General features: G+C 46.5%; 1 protein-coding gene across 8 annotated transcripts in view; it reads right to left on the bottom strand.

Annotated features, from left to right (window-relative positions):
* Window positions 1-16353, bottom strand: part of DNAH5 (dynein axonemal heavy chain 5) — a 278412-nt gene that overhangs the window by 187360 nt on the left and 74699 nt on the right. For all 8 annotated transcript variants that reach the window (XR_009462504.1, XM_059728602.1, XM_059728606.1 and 5 more), the window contains exons 11-14: window positions 14052-14267; window positions 12082-12189; window positions 11184-11269; window positions 6717-7038 (exon numbers count right to left, since the gene is read on the bottom strand). Coding sequence is in view for 7 of the 8 variants with exons in the window: in XM_059728602.1 (XP_059584585.1) it covers window positions 6717-7038; window positions 11184-11269; window positions 12082-12189; window positions 14052-14267 (732 nt within the window). In the remaining variant the exon portion in view is untranslated. The remainder of the gene's footprint in view (window positions 1-6716; window positions 7039-11183; window positions 11270-12081; window positions 12190-14051; window positions 14268-16353) is intronic.

Below are 16353 nucleotides of genomic sequence, written 5' to 3' on the forward strand. Positions count from 1 at the left end.
ATTTGTTGAATTATGATGAACAGCATTCACAATGTTTGTAAATTGATACCCTGATGTAAAGGTGAAATCTGCATTGGAACCTCTCAATGCTTGAGTGAGGAGAGTGGGGCGGCTTCTGCTGCTGCGCACTACCAGTCTGGGAGGACACTGGGGGTCATGTACAACTGGATCTGTGTGGGGTGGGCAGGACCAAGGCTGGACTCCAGGTGGAAGGCTTTGGGAGTGGGGGCTCTGCCTTCCCACTGCTCGCCCAGCCAAGGCAGGGGGGCGTGGGACAGACATGCTACACTGCCTCAGACAAGCGGTGCACAGCAGCAGGAACTACCCCAGCCTCTCCATGCCTTCTGGACAAGCTGCAGCTTTGCCCCCCACCCCACCCTATCCCACCCCAGCTGATGGAGCAGCAGGAGGGCATGGTGGAGGCATGTGCCCTTGGATCTGTGCAGGGCAGGCAGTGGAGCAGGGCCTATGGAGGAGTGGGGAGGGTGCTGCAGCCACCCTAAAATTCCCATAGCCCCCACTGGGTGCTTGGAGAACAGCTCAGTACAGCGCCAGCTGCCCCGCTCAGATCCGGGGGCATATGCCACTACTTGCCCAGCTGCAGCAGGGCAAAGCCACAGATCATCTGGGAGGTACAGGGAAGCTGGGGTGGCTCCAGCTGATGCAAGCCACTTATCCGAGGCAGTGCAGCTGGTCCCTTCCATACCACCACCCCCCCCCCCCCCCAACTGGACAAGTGGCAAGAGGGCATACCCCACTCCCAGCACTGCCACACCCACCCAGAGTCAGCTGTACCCATTTCCCACACCCCACCACCCCAGCTGAGAGTGTGCGCAACAGCAAGGCATAACCCCCACTCCCAATGCTGTTATGCCCACCTGGAGCACAGTGCAGTGCAGCCCCAGCTGCACCCACCCAAGCAGATCTGGGGGCACATGCCCCATGCCCTCCTGGACCATCAGTGCACAACTGCGGGAGCTGCCCCACCCCACCCCCAGCAGGGCAGCACTTGCCCGAACCCTTCCCTCATGGTGGAGTGCTGGTCTGCCCTGCCCGCCCATTCCCTCCCTCCCACCACAACAGACTTACCAGGTGGATGCAGCTGTGTCAAAGCATGATAAAGGAACCAATTGCCCATTTGTAACATTGTTCTTATGGGAAACTTGGTTCCAAGTTATGACATTTTGACTTATGATGTGGTTTTCAGGACCCAATTGCATTATAAGTGTGAGGGCTGCCTGTAGTTTTGTTGTTTGTTTTTTTTTTTTGGGGGGGGGTTATTAAGTATGATTATAAATTAATGATTGCATAATACCTTGATTAAGTATATTAAGCAACCAAGGTACCATAACTTTCATAGAACAACCACCAAGTCTCTGCCAAGAGATGGATTACCCTATTTACCATGGCTTCACAAAGGATGCCTCTTCTTCCACTTACTAGATGGCATTTTCCCCCTTCTACTTCTATCACCCAAAACATAAATACTATATTAGAAAGCTGAAAGTGCCCTTGAGTAATTTTTTTGTATAACTATCCCAGTCAAGAGTCTGTCTAACCCGTTCTTGAAAAATTCCACAGATGGAGATTCCACACCTTATCTAAGTTCCAATGCTTAACCACTCATTATATATGTCAGAAAGTTATTCCTCATCTCCAACCTAAATTTCCTCTGCTACAGCTTGAGACCATTGCTCCTACTCCTGTCCCCTACAGACACAGAAAACAGCCCATATCCATCTTCTGTGTAATCATCCTTCTGGTGTTTAAAGGCTTATCAAACTCCTGCCCTCCCACCACACCCCCTTCCCCCCCCCCCCCCCAAGTCTTTTCTCCAGACCAAATGACCCTAGGTCTTTCAGCATTTCCTCATTAAGTTTTGTTTCACAGGACTCTGATCATTTCTGTTGCTGTCCACTGGACTCTTTTCAATCTGTCTACATCTTGCTTGCAACATGGGAGATCCAAAACCAGAGAGAGTTCCAGGAGAGGGATCACCAAGGCCAAATACAGTGAAAGAATCATTTCCCTTGATTTGGAAGGGAGACTTCTGTAATACAACCCAGTATTCTATTGGCTTTTTTGTGGATACAAAGCCTTCCGTTGACTCATTCAGCTTATGGCCCACTGTAAGCTCTGCCCCAGATTTAAAAAACAAAACAAACAAAAGAAACAGTACTGGATCCTAGCCAGTCCTTCCACAACCTTTATTTGTGGCATACAATTATTCTGTCCCAGCTGCAAGACTTGCATTCATCCTTGTTGAATTTCATCCGATTGACTGTGGACCATTTCACCAGACTGTTTAAGTCATTCTGGATCTTGGCCCTACTCTCCAGTCCGCTGTACTTCCACCCAACTCACTGGCACCCATAAGTCTACTAAGCACGCACTCAATCTTATCATCCAAATAATGAAGATGTTAAACAATACCAGACCCAGGTCAGACCCCCATGGAACCTTACTTGATATCTCCTGTAACAGGGGGCCTTCTCAGGGCCCATTTGCCAATGCCCTGCACACCTGTTTCTGGGCCAACTGCCCACCCTCTCGTCTGTGATGCCTTGTTGTTAATTAATTGATGTTAATTAGGCAGGAGGCTGCCCATTTTCTTGCCCCCATGCCAGGGGGTGCTATCTGCAGCTCCATACCTCCCTACACTGCAGCCCATGCCTTGCAGGCAGCATCCAGCTGTTACTCTCACCAGCCCCACACTTGACCCCAGAATCCTCCTATCAGGACCTCTTCAAGATCCCTCCATTCACATAGCCTGAATGAGGGTGGGGTAGGCTAACTAGCTCCCCAAAACCATTTTCCCTGTCTCAGGTGTGGTCCCCCCAGGACCTGGCCCCACCTGCAAGGCCAATTAGAAATCCCAGACCTTCCTAAGCTCTGAGTATTCTCTGTGGTGGGCCCCTGGCTCTTTTGACTGTCCTGGTCCTGGCCCCAGCATTGACCAGTCGAGGGTACTCAATCTGGTCAGGAGTCTCTCAGTCAGGCCTCTGAGCCTCTAGCCCCACCCTCACTGGACCCTATCAGCAGGTGACCCACCCAGTTGTGAGAGCTGGGATTAAGGCACCTCAACCCACCTTTCACTGGGGTGGTAACTGGCCTGGCATTTCCTGGGGGCTCCCATACTCAGGGTGCAGTTTTAGGTCATGCCCAGGACCAGAAGCCTCCAGAAAATCCCCTACAGCTCCTCCCTTACCTCCAAGATGATCCATGAAGACTTGCAGCGAGGCAATGCTTCTGGCAGACCAGACAGTAACAAAATGCCCTGCTTATACAGGCAGCCCTAAACCTAGAAATGGCTGCTGTGATCAGGCACCTGCTGGCTACTTGGCTCTGGTCTTAAGGTGGCAGGCACAAACAGTGTCCTGCCATACCTTCTCATAGCCAGACAATGAGCCATTCATGACTTCTCAGTGAGCGTGATGATACAAGCAGTTATGAATCCATCTCCAGGGCAGTCAATTATTTCAGACAGAGGGCCACGTACCAAGTTTAGGAAAGCCATCAAGGGCCACATGGGTAGCTCTGCCCCTTGATAGTTGCCCCCCCCCCCCCCACCATGGTTGCCATCTTGTGATCTGAAGCCCCACCCCCTAGTCCCTGATCTTTACCAGCAGAAGGCCCTCCCCTTGTCCCCAGAAGTACTCCTTTCAGCAAGTGTTTTTGCCATTTCAGAACCAGAAAGTTACCAAAAATATATTCTAAAAATCAAACATCTACAACATTCATTAATTTGATTTAAAAAAAAAAAAGTCCTGATTTACATGCGTTTGTGTAGTATACATAGAGGTAATTGCACAATAGCTAAAAATGAAGTCTTACTCTTGTACGTTATGTGGGAGAGGGTGGGGGGCATAGGGATGGGTATCGATCTGTGAGGGGCTGTTGGTGTGGGGGTGCGAGTGTGAGGTGAGGACATGTGGGGGTGTATGGATATGTGGGGTATGGAGTTTGGGGAGGACTGTGTGGGAGGGAGGGTGGCTGGGGTGTAGGTAGGTAGGTAGGTATGGCAGTGCAAGGGGAGGGGTGCATGTGTATGGTGGAGTGTGTGTATGGGACTCACCCTATGAACACAGTCTCTCTCCCCCTTATTGCTCTCACTGTCTTTCACTCCCCAGCCCTCATTGCAGGGATGCACATGCATGCTCATGCACACACCCTCCCACTCATGGCCCTGGAGTACCAGCGCAGGCCCTGTGCTCCCACAGTTTGGCAATGCTCCCAGGGGCCACATGGTGCTGAAGTGGTAGGCAAGCAGGCAGGGAAGCAGTGAAAGCTGTGGCAGGCACAGGCTTCTAGTTGGGGGTGGGGCCAGGACCAGGCTGGGCTCACTTTGAGTTCTGCTGACTTCCCCCAGGTTCTACTGCCCTCTTCTCCTGTCAAAGATGACAGGAAGCCAGGAGCAGATAATTTTTTTTTTTTTTTATTTTAGGGACCCCACAGGCTGAGTACAATGGTGATTCATAGATGCTAGGGTCAGAACGGACTTCAATTAGATTGAGTACGGCCCCCTGCATAGGCAGGAAAGAGTGCTGGGTCTAGATGACCCCACCTAGATGCCTATCCAACCTGCTCTTGAAGACCCCCAGGGTAGGGGAGAGCACCACCTCCTTTGGGAGCCTGTTCCAGACCTTGGCTACCCAAACTGTGAAGAAGTTCTTCCTAATGTCCAATCTAAATCTGCTCTCTGCTAGCTTGTGGCCATTGTTTCTTGTAACCCCCAGGGGCACCTTGGTGAATAAAACCTCACCAATTCCCTGCTGTGCCCCCGTGATGAACTTATAGGTCCCCTCTCAACCTTCTCTTGCAGAGGCTGAAGAGGTCCAGGTGCCCCAGTCTCTCCTCACAGGGCTTGGCCTGCAAGCCCTTAACCATACAAGTGGCCCTTCTCTGGACCCTCTCCAGGTTATCCACATCCCTCTTGAAGTGCGGTGCCCAAAATTGCATGCAGTATTCCAGCTGTGGTCTGACCAGTGCCTAGAGGGGAAGGATCACCTCCTTGGATCTGTTAGTCATGCATCTGCTGATGCACGATAAAGTGCCATTAGCTTTTCTGATGGCTTCGTCACACTGCCGGCTCATGTTCATCTTGGAGTCCACTAGGACTCCAAGATCCCTTTCCACTTCCGTGCCACCCAGCAGGTCATTTCCTAGGCAGTAGGTATGCTGGACATCCTTCCTCCCTAGGTGCAGCACTTTGCATTTCTCCTTGTTGAACTGCATTCTGTGGTTTTCTGGCCATTTGTCCAACCTGTCCAGGTCTGCTTGTAGCTGTTCCTTGCCCTCCAGCATGTCCACTTCTCCCCACAGTTTTGTGTCATCTGCAAACTTGGACAGAGTATACTTCACTCCCTCATCCAAGTCGCTGATGAAGACATTGAAGAGTAATCGGTCCAAGGACTGAGCCCTGCGGAACCCCACTGCCCACACCCTTCCAGGTGGGAACCAACCCATCCACTACAACTCTCTGGATGTGACCCTCTAGCCAATTCGCCCCCCACCAGACTGTGTAGTCATCCAAGTCACAGCCTCTTAACTTGTTCACCAGTATGGGGTGGGATACCGCATTGAAGGCCTGGTGGGCTAGATCCAGCCTGTGGGCCATATTTTGCCCACTGCTGTTCCATTTAGTTTCACCTAGGCTGTATTCCCTTAGCTTATTAATAAGAATGTTGTGGGAGGCAGTGTTGACAGCCTTGCTAAATTCAAGGTACATTACACATTCACTCTTCTTCCACCCCTGCTCAGAGCCTGTCACCTGAATACCAAAAGAAATCAAGTTGGTCAGGCATGACTTGCTTTTGGTGAACCCATGTTGGCTATTGCCAATCACCTTGTTCTCCACTAGGTACTTTGAAGTTGTTCAACAACAAAAACCTGATAAAATAAGATATGACTTGACATGTTGATCAACTTCTACCACTTTACTTTAGCAGAAAGTACAGGTTGGAAGAGAAGCCATGTGTACCAACTACAAAGTATAACCCTTACCTTGTTGTTTCATACACTGAGGTCTGTATGCATCTCAGACAGTCCCTTAACACTGTAGTAGTAATAGCAAGGATACAGCTTGCCTGTACTGTGTAGGATGTTTGCCTGTTTAAGAACTGAGCTAAGTCTTTCACAAAAACGTTAAAGAGTGCCTTCAACAACCAGAGAGTCAACAAGATGTAGGACAGTGTGATAAGATGCTAATATGCCTATTATGGTACCTTGATCATCAGTTGTATTCTACAGCAGCCCAATTCCACTCTAAGTAGCCTATAAAGTTCTCTGAAGTTAGCTGTTGACCACAGGCCCTAAAGCAACCATATGGCAGTGACTATGCCACCTGCCTGGTCATTCTACTACCCACCAAACATTTCATAGAATCATAGAAGTAGGGTCAGTAGGGACCTTGCAGATCTTCAGGTCCAACCCCCTGCCTGGGCAGGAAGAAAACTGGGCTCAAATGACCCCAGCCAGGTAGGCATCAAGCCTACCATCATTTCCTCAAAGCTAAAAATTATGGTAGGGTCAAGCATGTCAATTGGAGACATTTGCTATCCAATGACACTCCTCACACAAGTGGTTCTTAGTATACTGTATTTGAACAGTACCTAATGCAAAGAATCCATAATCTTTAAAGTACGTTAATGGTTTCTGAAATATGCTAGAGACACTTTCACTAACAATCAATCATAGTATCAAATGAGCCATTTTACCTGCTGCATCCATCCTCTGTGATAAATAACCTCAAACTCCAAGAGGACTTTTGCCACTTTGTTGTAGTTGCGGATTATGCGCTTGGCTTCAGCTGACTGCAGGACATTAGGATGCTGCTGGAAAAGATCCATTGGTTCCCGGATCCTGTGGAAAAGTTGGCGTACCCACAAGATCTTACCAGCTATTGGAGGCAGGTTATGAGCCAAAGGCGGATCATTTTTCTGTTTGGTGTACAATTTAGAGACCATCTCTACATCATGACCATAGTTCAAGAGGATATCCTGGTATTTTTCATCTATACCAAGATTAGGGATTCTTAATCTGTCAAGAAAAAGGATTATCACCTGAAAATTGCAGTGCTTAAGAGACTTTTCAGAATCTGTGCTTCTTTCCACTTCACATATATTCATTGGAACACACTCATTTTTATATTCATATCCTGATATTCAAGAAAAACTTCTACAATTCATAGTCAATCAAAATATAGTGAGGGCTTGGATCATTCAGGAAACAAGGGCACAGATATAAGCAACAATTTTTCACCCAATCTGGTCACAGGAAGTAGTCTATAGGCACAACCAAGCACAACTGCACAGCTGCAAACAGCTTTAAAAATTGCCAAGTGAAAATCTGACCCCTCATTGCATGTTCGGTATTGGGGGGGTGGGGGGGGTTCAGCCCTCACTGGAAGGTGGGGCAGGTGTATTGGAACCTCCCTGAGGTTTGGGGAGGGGGCTCCAATTCACTGAACCCATCCTCTAGCACTAGCTGGGCAACCCTTAGAATTGGAGCCTCCCTTACCCTCCAGCAGGGGCTGAAAAACCCCCCAGACTGAACTCCCTCCACTCCTTCCCCCTTCCAATTCCAAGAACAGCTCAAGGCTGGCAGGCAGAAGTTACAAAAATACTCTGTTTTGAAACAGTCATCTGAGCTTCCATGCAATGAGGGGTCAGATTTTTACTTGATCAGCTATTTTTTAAGCTGTCTGAAGTTTGGTCACAACTATAAACAGCTTTCTGTGACCACATTGACCAAAATTATCACTTCTGTTTGTGCTCACTGGTACAGCAGGGACTTGTACTTCTGCCTGCACCTCAAGTGTCTAAACAAACCTATACCTTTCTCTTTATTACTTTAAGAGAAGAGTAAAGAGCAAAGCCAACCACACCTTGTCATGTATCCAAAGATGCATCTCAAGCCAGTCCAGAGAGGCAATACTCCCCCTCTACACAACATTAGTCCAGCCTCAGCTGGAATACTGCATCCAGTTCTGGGCACTGCACTTTACGAAGGCTTGCCTTGAGAGGGTTCAGAGGTGGGCCACCTGCTTTGTTGGAGAGCAACAGGGCAGGCCCTGAGAGGCTGAGGGACCTGAACCTGTTCAGCCTCAAATGGAGGCTGAGGGGGGACTTGGTGGCTGCCTACAAACTCATTAGGGGAGATCAGCAGCAAAATAGGAAGGGTCCTATTCCCCCCCCAGCAGCACCTGGGGTGATGAGGAGCAATGGCCAGAAGCTGCTGGAAAATAGGCTCAGGTTAGAGATTAGGAAGCACTATTTCAGTTAGGGTGGCTAGGATCTGGAACCAACTTCCTAGGGAAGTGGTTCTCACTCCTACCTTGGGCAAATTCAAAAAGAGGTTGGATGAACACCTGCCTGGGGTCATGCGATCCCAGCGTGTGCTCCGGCCAGTGGCGAGGGGTCAGACTAGATGATCTATTTAGGTCCCTTCTGACCCCTAACTACTATGAAACTATGCAGCTCTATGAAAGGACATATCCAATAGCAAGATAAAATGTTAAGCGATAATGGTAAAGCAAACTGTCATTGATATGAAGTACAGCGCAGCACTCCCATACAGAAAAAACAATGATCAGCTGTGCTTACTCTTGATTTTACACCTATACAACAGGGAACCTGTGGCTCCTGTTACCGTGAGTGAGAAAATGGAGGCAAACTGCATTCAGGCAATCAAAACGAGGGCTAGCAATAGAGTTATAGGCAGCCAGAGCTTTTTAAATGAGAAGTACCCATCATGGTGCTAGTAGCACAATAAGAGTACAACAGGGGAGTAAGGAAGCAGCAAGAGAACTGCAGTGCTAACTCTGCAACTACAGGTCATCCTGCAGGCTGGTAAGCCAAACACGTTAGCACTTGTAAGGGGCCCACATCCCACAGGAGCAGAGCTTGGGGGGGCAGGCAGAGCCCAGACAGAGAGGGGGAGAGAGAGAGAGAGAGAGAGAGAGAGAGAGACAAGGGCTAGAACCCGAGGAGCCAGACATGGTGTAGTGGATCTAGGCCAGAGAGAGCAGCCAGAGCAGTAGGGGTGGAAGCTGGGAAAGCCAAGGCCACAGCAAGACAATAGAGACCTAAAGTGGCCTGGTGGTATGGGACAGGGTGCTTACTTGCATGATGACTAGACACAGCTTAGAGTCATGAGCACAACTATAAGGGAGGTACAGGAGCTTTGAATCAGCCCTTCAGGTGATGAGCAGCAACACCAGCACTAATCAGAAATCTTGCTTGGAGAATGTAACAGAGGACAGGGTGTGCTCTGTTACTCACAGGGGTGCGAGCAGCAGCAAGGCATCCTGCAGCTGGTTGCAACCCCATTTAGGCACAATTGCCTGGCTGGGAACAGGGCCCTAAGCAGCAAGGCCAGCGGTCTGCTACTAGCAGCTAGGAGAACACCACCTGGCTGGAGCTGCTGTTTGTGCCACCTTGGAGGTAAACTATGGGGATAGCTGGAGGCTCCTGGTCCTTGAGCATGACATAAAATTACATCCTGCTGGGGCTGGTTAGTGTGGTGGGACTGCCAGTGGCAGGGCAGTCTCCAGGAAGTGCCACACCTGGGGCCTCCCCAGTGAAGGACAAGTATGGGACACCAGAAAGCCTCAGCCCCTGCTGCCCTGCAGGTGACCCCATGGAGGGGAAAGGCTATGGAAGTACACCTTGAAGAACAAAGCAAAGCAAGGGTCCATGCTCACTTTAAGCCCTGAGGCAGTGTCCTGGCCAGGTGAAGGGGCCAGAGACAGCCCAGGCTCACAGTGAGCAGAGGCATATTAAGGGACCCAGGAGTGAGGCTCCAGAGGGGTGGGGCCCTGAGCCTACAGGGAGCTGTGTGTGAAGCACCTAAAGGTGAGGGGATAAAGGGATTGCAGCCCACTGTGGGGCCCAGGATGGTCCGCAGCCAGGCTTAGAGGCTAAGCAAAAAGGTAGGGGCTTGGAGCCCTGAATTGGTAGAGGCTGGGAACCTCAACTGGAACCAGGCTGGGAGCCGAAGTAATTGAGTGGCCAGGTGTTAGGTCAGACAAGCAGGCCAGGCATTAGGCTATGGCTGCCATCTGCAAGACATGGGACACAATATAGGGAAGGTTGGAGCCATGTATACAAGTCCTTGGTATTAGGGTAAGTAAATGGGTAGCTTCCTGCCATATTGACATCTAATTGATGCTAACTAAGGCATGGTAGATGAAGTAGGTGGGCAGTTTGCCCAGAGACAAGTGGAAGGGCCAACAATTTGACAGGCCCTGGGACACCCACTTATTACAGGGAGCCCTTGTAGTTTCATAGATATTGAGGTCTCTTCTGACCCTAAGAGATCATCAAGTCTGACCCTCTGCATAAGCAGGAAAGAGTGCTGGGTTCAGATGACCCCAGCCAGATGCCCCTCTAACCTCATCTTGAAGACCCCCAGGGTAGGGGAGAGCACCACCTCCCTTGGGAGCCCATTCCAGATTTTGGCCACTAACTGTGAAGAAGTTCCTAATGTCCTTGTGCAGCCTCCCTTTTCTAAAGGCATAGTAACATCAAGACATGATAGGGGAGCTGATGGGGAGATTGCCCAAAGGAAGCAGAGAGGACAAGGGCTGAGAGGATGTTCCAGGGGCCACAGCCATCCCTGCCCTGTGCATCTTGTTACACTATCAAAATAACTGCAAGCAGTCTTCAAATTAAACTACAGCAATGGAAATTGCAGCATGCTCAACGTTTATATATGGATAAGTGACTCTCTAATCTCAAGTGAAGAGCTACAATTAATTACACATTATGAATAGCAGTTTGGTATTTTAGTTTTAGAGCTAGAAAATGAAGTTGAGTAATGAAGATACCTGTGCATTTCTTCTTTTTGCTATATCTCTACTATATTAATGGATTAAAAAAAATAAAATACTGTAGCGCACAGTTATATTTTGCTGGCATAGGAATTAAGTGGTTGGTCTAACCAAATGTGAATTTTACTTGTCCACATTTTACAGCTTGCATGCTGCTTGAGTAGATCCTTCAACTGTATTATAGCAGGTATGAAGTTGCACATGTTGATTCATACAATATTGAATCAAAAGAAGGGCAGTTTTTACAGCCAAGTTTTTTTTCTCCAATGTAGCAGAAGTCACTTGAAGTAAATGGCAAATTATTATAAGCTATTCTAGAACACATGAAGGTAATTTATAATTATCTTTTAACCTTTCAAATTTCTTCAGCATATCCAGAGCTCTTTCAGTGTTTGTAATCTTTTCAAAAGTGATATCCATGAAAGCCTTCAAGTGATTCTGGAGAAGGAAAAAAAGAAGTTCTATTGAGGATACCACTGTAGAGCATCCCCATCAGATTCACACAGATTTATTAGACAATTGTAGAGCTTTTAAATATTTTAAAAGGACCTATAGTTGAACAGTTTTCAAATGTTGCATTAAGAGAAGCAATCTACTTCTGCACTTCCCACTGCAGCTGAAGAACTCAAAGAAGCCTTACATCTCCAAAATTGTTCACCCGTGTTATTAACTCTTGTCTGAACGAATATTTCATTTCATCTCCATGGCAGGAAATAAATCTAATTTTGATCTGATGTAGCTACCCACAATTCTTCATGGCTCCAAAAAGGAAAGGCTTAGCATGCATTTTGTTTGGTTAATTCCAACCCCACCAAAAGCCTTAGTATTAGTTGAAACTAATGCTCTTCCAAAGCAAATGAGAAAACGATTATTTAAAGTCTTGCACTAGAGAGTAGTATCTACTTTTCCCTGCAGTGGAACAACATACATCTGTTGGCCTGCATACCCCAGGCTGACTTTAAATTAGAGGGAGTTAAGCACTGTATCTGTCCTTAACAAAGCAGTTGCAATGCCATCATCGTTCCCAAAAGATGTTTTTTTTTTTAAATCGGGACAAGTGACTTTTTAGTGGATTGAGCACTTCCTAAGTTTGTTTCATTGGAGCAATAGTATATAAGTCATTCACTTGAAAATATCTGTTGTCTTCCATAATCAATCATGTCCAATACAAATACCTCTCATTTTAGGGAATTCCTCAAGGATTGGCAGTACTCAACTTAAATGGCATGGCACTTAATCACAAAACCTACATGAAGGTCACTGGTCTGTTTGCAGAATTCTTCATAGTCCTCATCAAAATCAGTCTCACGTTGGTCTAAAAAGTTATATGGTTTTCTCTTTATGGTGTCAACAATGCTCTAAATATTTGAGAGGGGAGAAAAAAAATATCAGAAGAATCAAGTTGCATTATCCAAGCTACCAGCCATGTTTGTCTGCCTGGGATATAGAACTTTCCCAAGTACAAATGTTAAGCAAACCACCTAATCAAGTTTTGGAAAGGACAGCAAAACAGGAGCCACTCACATTAACTCACTTGCTTCAGGTTATCAGGTTTAAAAAGTTAGAAATTGACAGAAAATACAGAAATACCAACTTAAAAAAAAAATATTCATTACCTGGCACATTCTCAGACAAGTGTGCAACACTACAGTATGAAACATTTTGATACAAGGAAGAAACATGTCAGCAAAAAGGAATTTGTTTGTTTTGTTTTGTTTTTTTTTTTTATTAAAACTGTGAACTTAAAAGTAACACCCCACACCAGCGGTGTCTAGCACTACCCCCTCTCACTATGCCACGATTTGGGCCCTGAGCAACTGGCACTACCCCTACCCCCAGGACTGGGTCCCAGAACTGCCTCTCTCCCATCCCTGTATGCTAGGATTGGGCCCTGGGAGCCTGATGCCACCCCCTCCTAGCCCCCCAAACCAGGATTGGGTCCCAAAGGTGTGGCACTGCTCCCTTAGTCCCGTCAGACCAGGATTGGGCCCTGGGGCCCAGTATCACCTCCACCCTCACCAGGGCCTGGCACTGCTCCCATCCAGCCTTGTATACTGAGGTCAGGCACCCGATTCAGCATGCAGGACCCAGGACTCCCTATGGGTCCAGAAGTTTGATGGTAGAGAAGCAGTGTCACCACTCTCCTGATGTCATATTTCTAGTTGTGTGGGGAGCCCTGCAGGCAAATTAAACACAGGATCTGGGCTAGACTGGGTCTGACCTGTGGGCCAGGGGCTGATCACCCCTTATCTAACTTATTATCCAGTTCAACCTGCTACCCCTTGACCAAGAGGTGGCACCAGCTGCCTATGACTGCATTAAATGTTAATGCAATGTTAAAAATTAGAATGGGCTGTAAGCAGTTGCACATTGAAGATTAAATATTGTTTCTTGCCTGCAGAGCTCTGACTTGCCACAAGAGGGCTAGTAAGAAGAGGCACAGCTAGGAGCCAGTACACCTAGGCTCTGTCCCTGCTCTGGGGAAAGGGGGGGGGGGGGGGGGCAGGAGGAGGAGGGAGCTGGGAAAGGTGCATCCTGAGATTACTGCAGATTGTTCATTTTATGTCCATGGAGCAGACTGAAGTTACCCTAAAAAAGGTATGCTAGGTAGCATGGCCCAGGAGTTGACCCTTGCCTGCAGTGGCATAAAAAAAAAAAAAAACACCACACAACAACCTTCGAGACTCTCAAAAGTGCACTTAGCATAAAAGTTAACAAGCTTTAAAATGTGTGGATGTTCACATTTTAAAAGCGTCTTTGGCATGGTCCAAGTGTAATGTGCAACTCCACCCTTTGACTGGCCTCTAAACATAAAAGTGTCTTCACTGGTCAAGTAAAAGAATTTTAGTTCTCAGTGCTAGAGATTCCTTTGTAAGGGAGTTAAGAGAATCCAAGGGTGGTGACATGCTATATGCTCACTACTTAGTAAGCTGACTTAAGTACATAGTAAATGTTCAGCCAATATACAATTTTACAATATGGCACATTACTCAAATCCAGGATAAAGTTACCTCTTGAAAAAATTAGACAGTCACCTTATTATGCAAAAAACCAGTACATCTTTCATACCCAATCCTAGAGCAGCTGTTTGCAGTACGGGACTAAAGGCATTAAAACTCATACAATCCATTTTAAAATACGTCAATATTCCGTTTTCTTTTTATCTACATTTTTTCTTCCACTTATACATGTGAAAGTCTGAGATTTGTTTGATATGTACCTCATACTTGGTGGCCATAACTTCCAGTCCTTCTATCTTTGAGATCCGTAGAACTGAGTAGGTTGTAATGGTAATGAATATATTTGTGATCTTCATGAGACGTCGATGAAAGGCTTCAAATTTTCCGAAAATGTACATCTCACTAAAATCAAATAGTCTTTCAGATGGAGTTTGTTCCAGGTTCTCTTTTGTCTTGTGAAAGCAATATTGATATTCCTTAAAGCAAATGAAATGGAAGTGACAGATATCTGAACTATCTAGAACAGGGGTGTCAAACTCACTTGGCCCATGAGACTTCTCATGGGCTGAATCTGGACTACAAGGAGCCTTGCAGGTCAGCTCTGAACCCACTTTCAGCAGCAGGACAAGCAGACATTACTAGCTCCCCTCTCTCTGCCACCAAGGAACATTCCAAACAAGAGCTCTGTATCCCGGATGTCAGCATATGGCCCTGTCCCCATTTGTTCCACCATAAGCTTTGACACCCCAATGAAGAATATAAAATTATCCAACCATGCAAATACAATTCTCAAGAAATAGACATTAGTTTAATTATGGGCACTTCAGGCAGTGATAGGTACATTACTTGTCTAAAAAAATAAGTTGAAAATATATTTCAGCATTCCTTGCAACTTAGTATTCCTGTTATGTTTACTCATTCCTATAATTTTAGCTACAACTGAACAGTCTTATTTTGGTCAGTGGAATCATACAAAAACTGATTTTATTTAGGAGCAGAAAAATAATTGGAGGTGTAAGAGAAAGAACCCATTTCATCTAGTCAGCTAGGATAAGACAAAAAAAAAAAAAAAAAAAAAAAAAAAACAAAAACAAAAAACCAGTTGTCCAATTCTAAAGGCAGAAATAATTGAGCTAAAAAGGAGGTCCTAACAGCCAAAGGCAACCACAGAATGCTGGCCCCTTGGGGTATAGAAACTGGTATGAAATGATTGGATACCAAATAACTCCGATTAGCAATACTCTCACCAATTCTTAAGAACTAGGTTAAATGAATACCCCTTTGAGAGTTATACTCCAATTCTTGCTGCTCAAGTCTTAAGTCTGACTTGTGTGGACAGCACAAACTAAATTGCATTTATAAATGCATCATCTGTCAAAATTCTTTGGGTGAATTTGATATTTTTCATTTGACCAACCCAAATAGTTGGAGAATAGTTATTAAGCAAGCTTTCAGGTTCAAAAACGCTTCGTCAGGCTAAGGAAGCTTCAGCAGTTGGTGTGTGCTCTTCCTGAATGGAATGAAAAGTAAACAAGCTAGGGGCTGGGGAGTCAGTTGCCAGGCAGATTGTAGTGTATCAAAAAAATCCAATGTCTATGTTTAGTCCCTGATCTCTAGTATCCAGCAGGTTGATGAAATGGAGCTCATAGGCTCGTCTCTGGGAAGTGTTGTGTAAGTTTCCCTTGAGGATCAGGACTGAGAGATTGGAGAGAGAGTGGCCCTCCTGTGAGAAATGTGCCCCCACCGGTAATTGGGCGTTTCTGTCTTTGATGGATTTCCAGTGTGCGTTCATTCTGGTGCGCAGTTGTCTGGTCTCTCCTACATATCTTCCATCAGGGCATTTGGTGCATTGGATGAGGTATACTAGATTCCTGGAGGTGCAGCTGTAAGATCCTGGGATGCTGATGGCTCTGTTGTGGGGTGTAGTAATAGTGGGGGTGGTGGTGGAGATGTGGGGGCAGGTTTTGTATTTCTTGTTCTGGCACGGTCTGGATCCTTTTGGTGTGTTCTGGGCTTGAGGAAGTTTGCTTCTGGTGATGAGGCTGGTGAGGTTCAGTGCTTGTCTGAAGGTTAGGATAGGTGGCTCTGGGAAGATTTTTTTAAGAATAGGGTCTCTAATATGGGTTGCAGTTTTTTGAGGATTTTCTGTACAGGTTCAAGGGATGGGTGATACGTCATAACCAGCAGCGTGCGATTTGTGGGTGTTTTTCTTCTGTACTGCAGCAGTTCTTCACGTGGTATCCAGGTGGCTCTTTCAAACATGCAATCTACCTCTCTGGGAGGAGTGTCCTTGCTAGGTGAAAGCCTTTTTAAAGATTGGTGGAGGTGGCAATCCTGGGTGTTCTCTTCAGTACAAATGGGGTGGTATCTGAGGGCTTGGCTGTGTATCACAGCTTTTTTGGTGTGTCATCTGTCAAAACAGTCCCATTGCTTACATTTTTGATTACACTAGTGTCTAGATAAAACCACAGAGTCCCATTTATTTTCAGCACAGTGTCCAACTCTTTTACATACCTATTTGAACTGCTCTTGTCATGGTGATCATTATCAAGGAGTTTAGCT

The sequence above is a fragment of the Alligator mississippiensis genome, chromosome 5, assembly GCF_030867095.1.
Source record: "Alligator mississippiensis isolate rAllMis1 chromosome 5, rAllMis1, whole genome shotgun sequence".
Taxonomy (NCBI): Eukaryota; Metazoa; Chordata; order Crocodylia; family Alligatoridae; genus Alligator; species Alligator mississippiensis.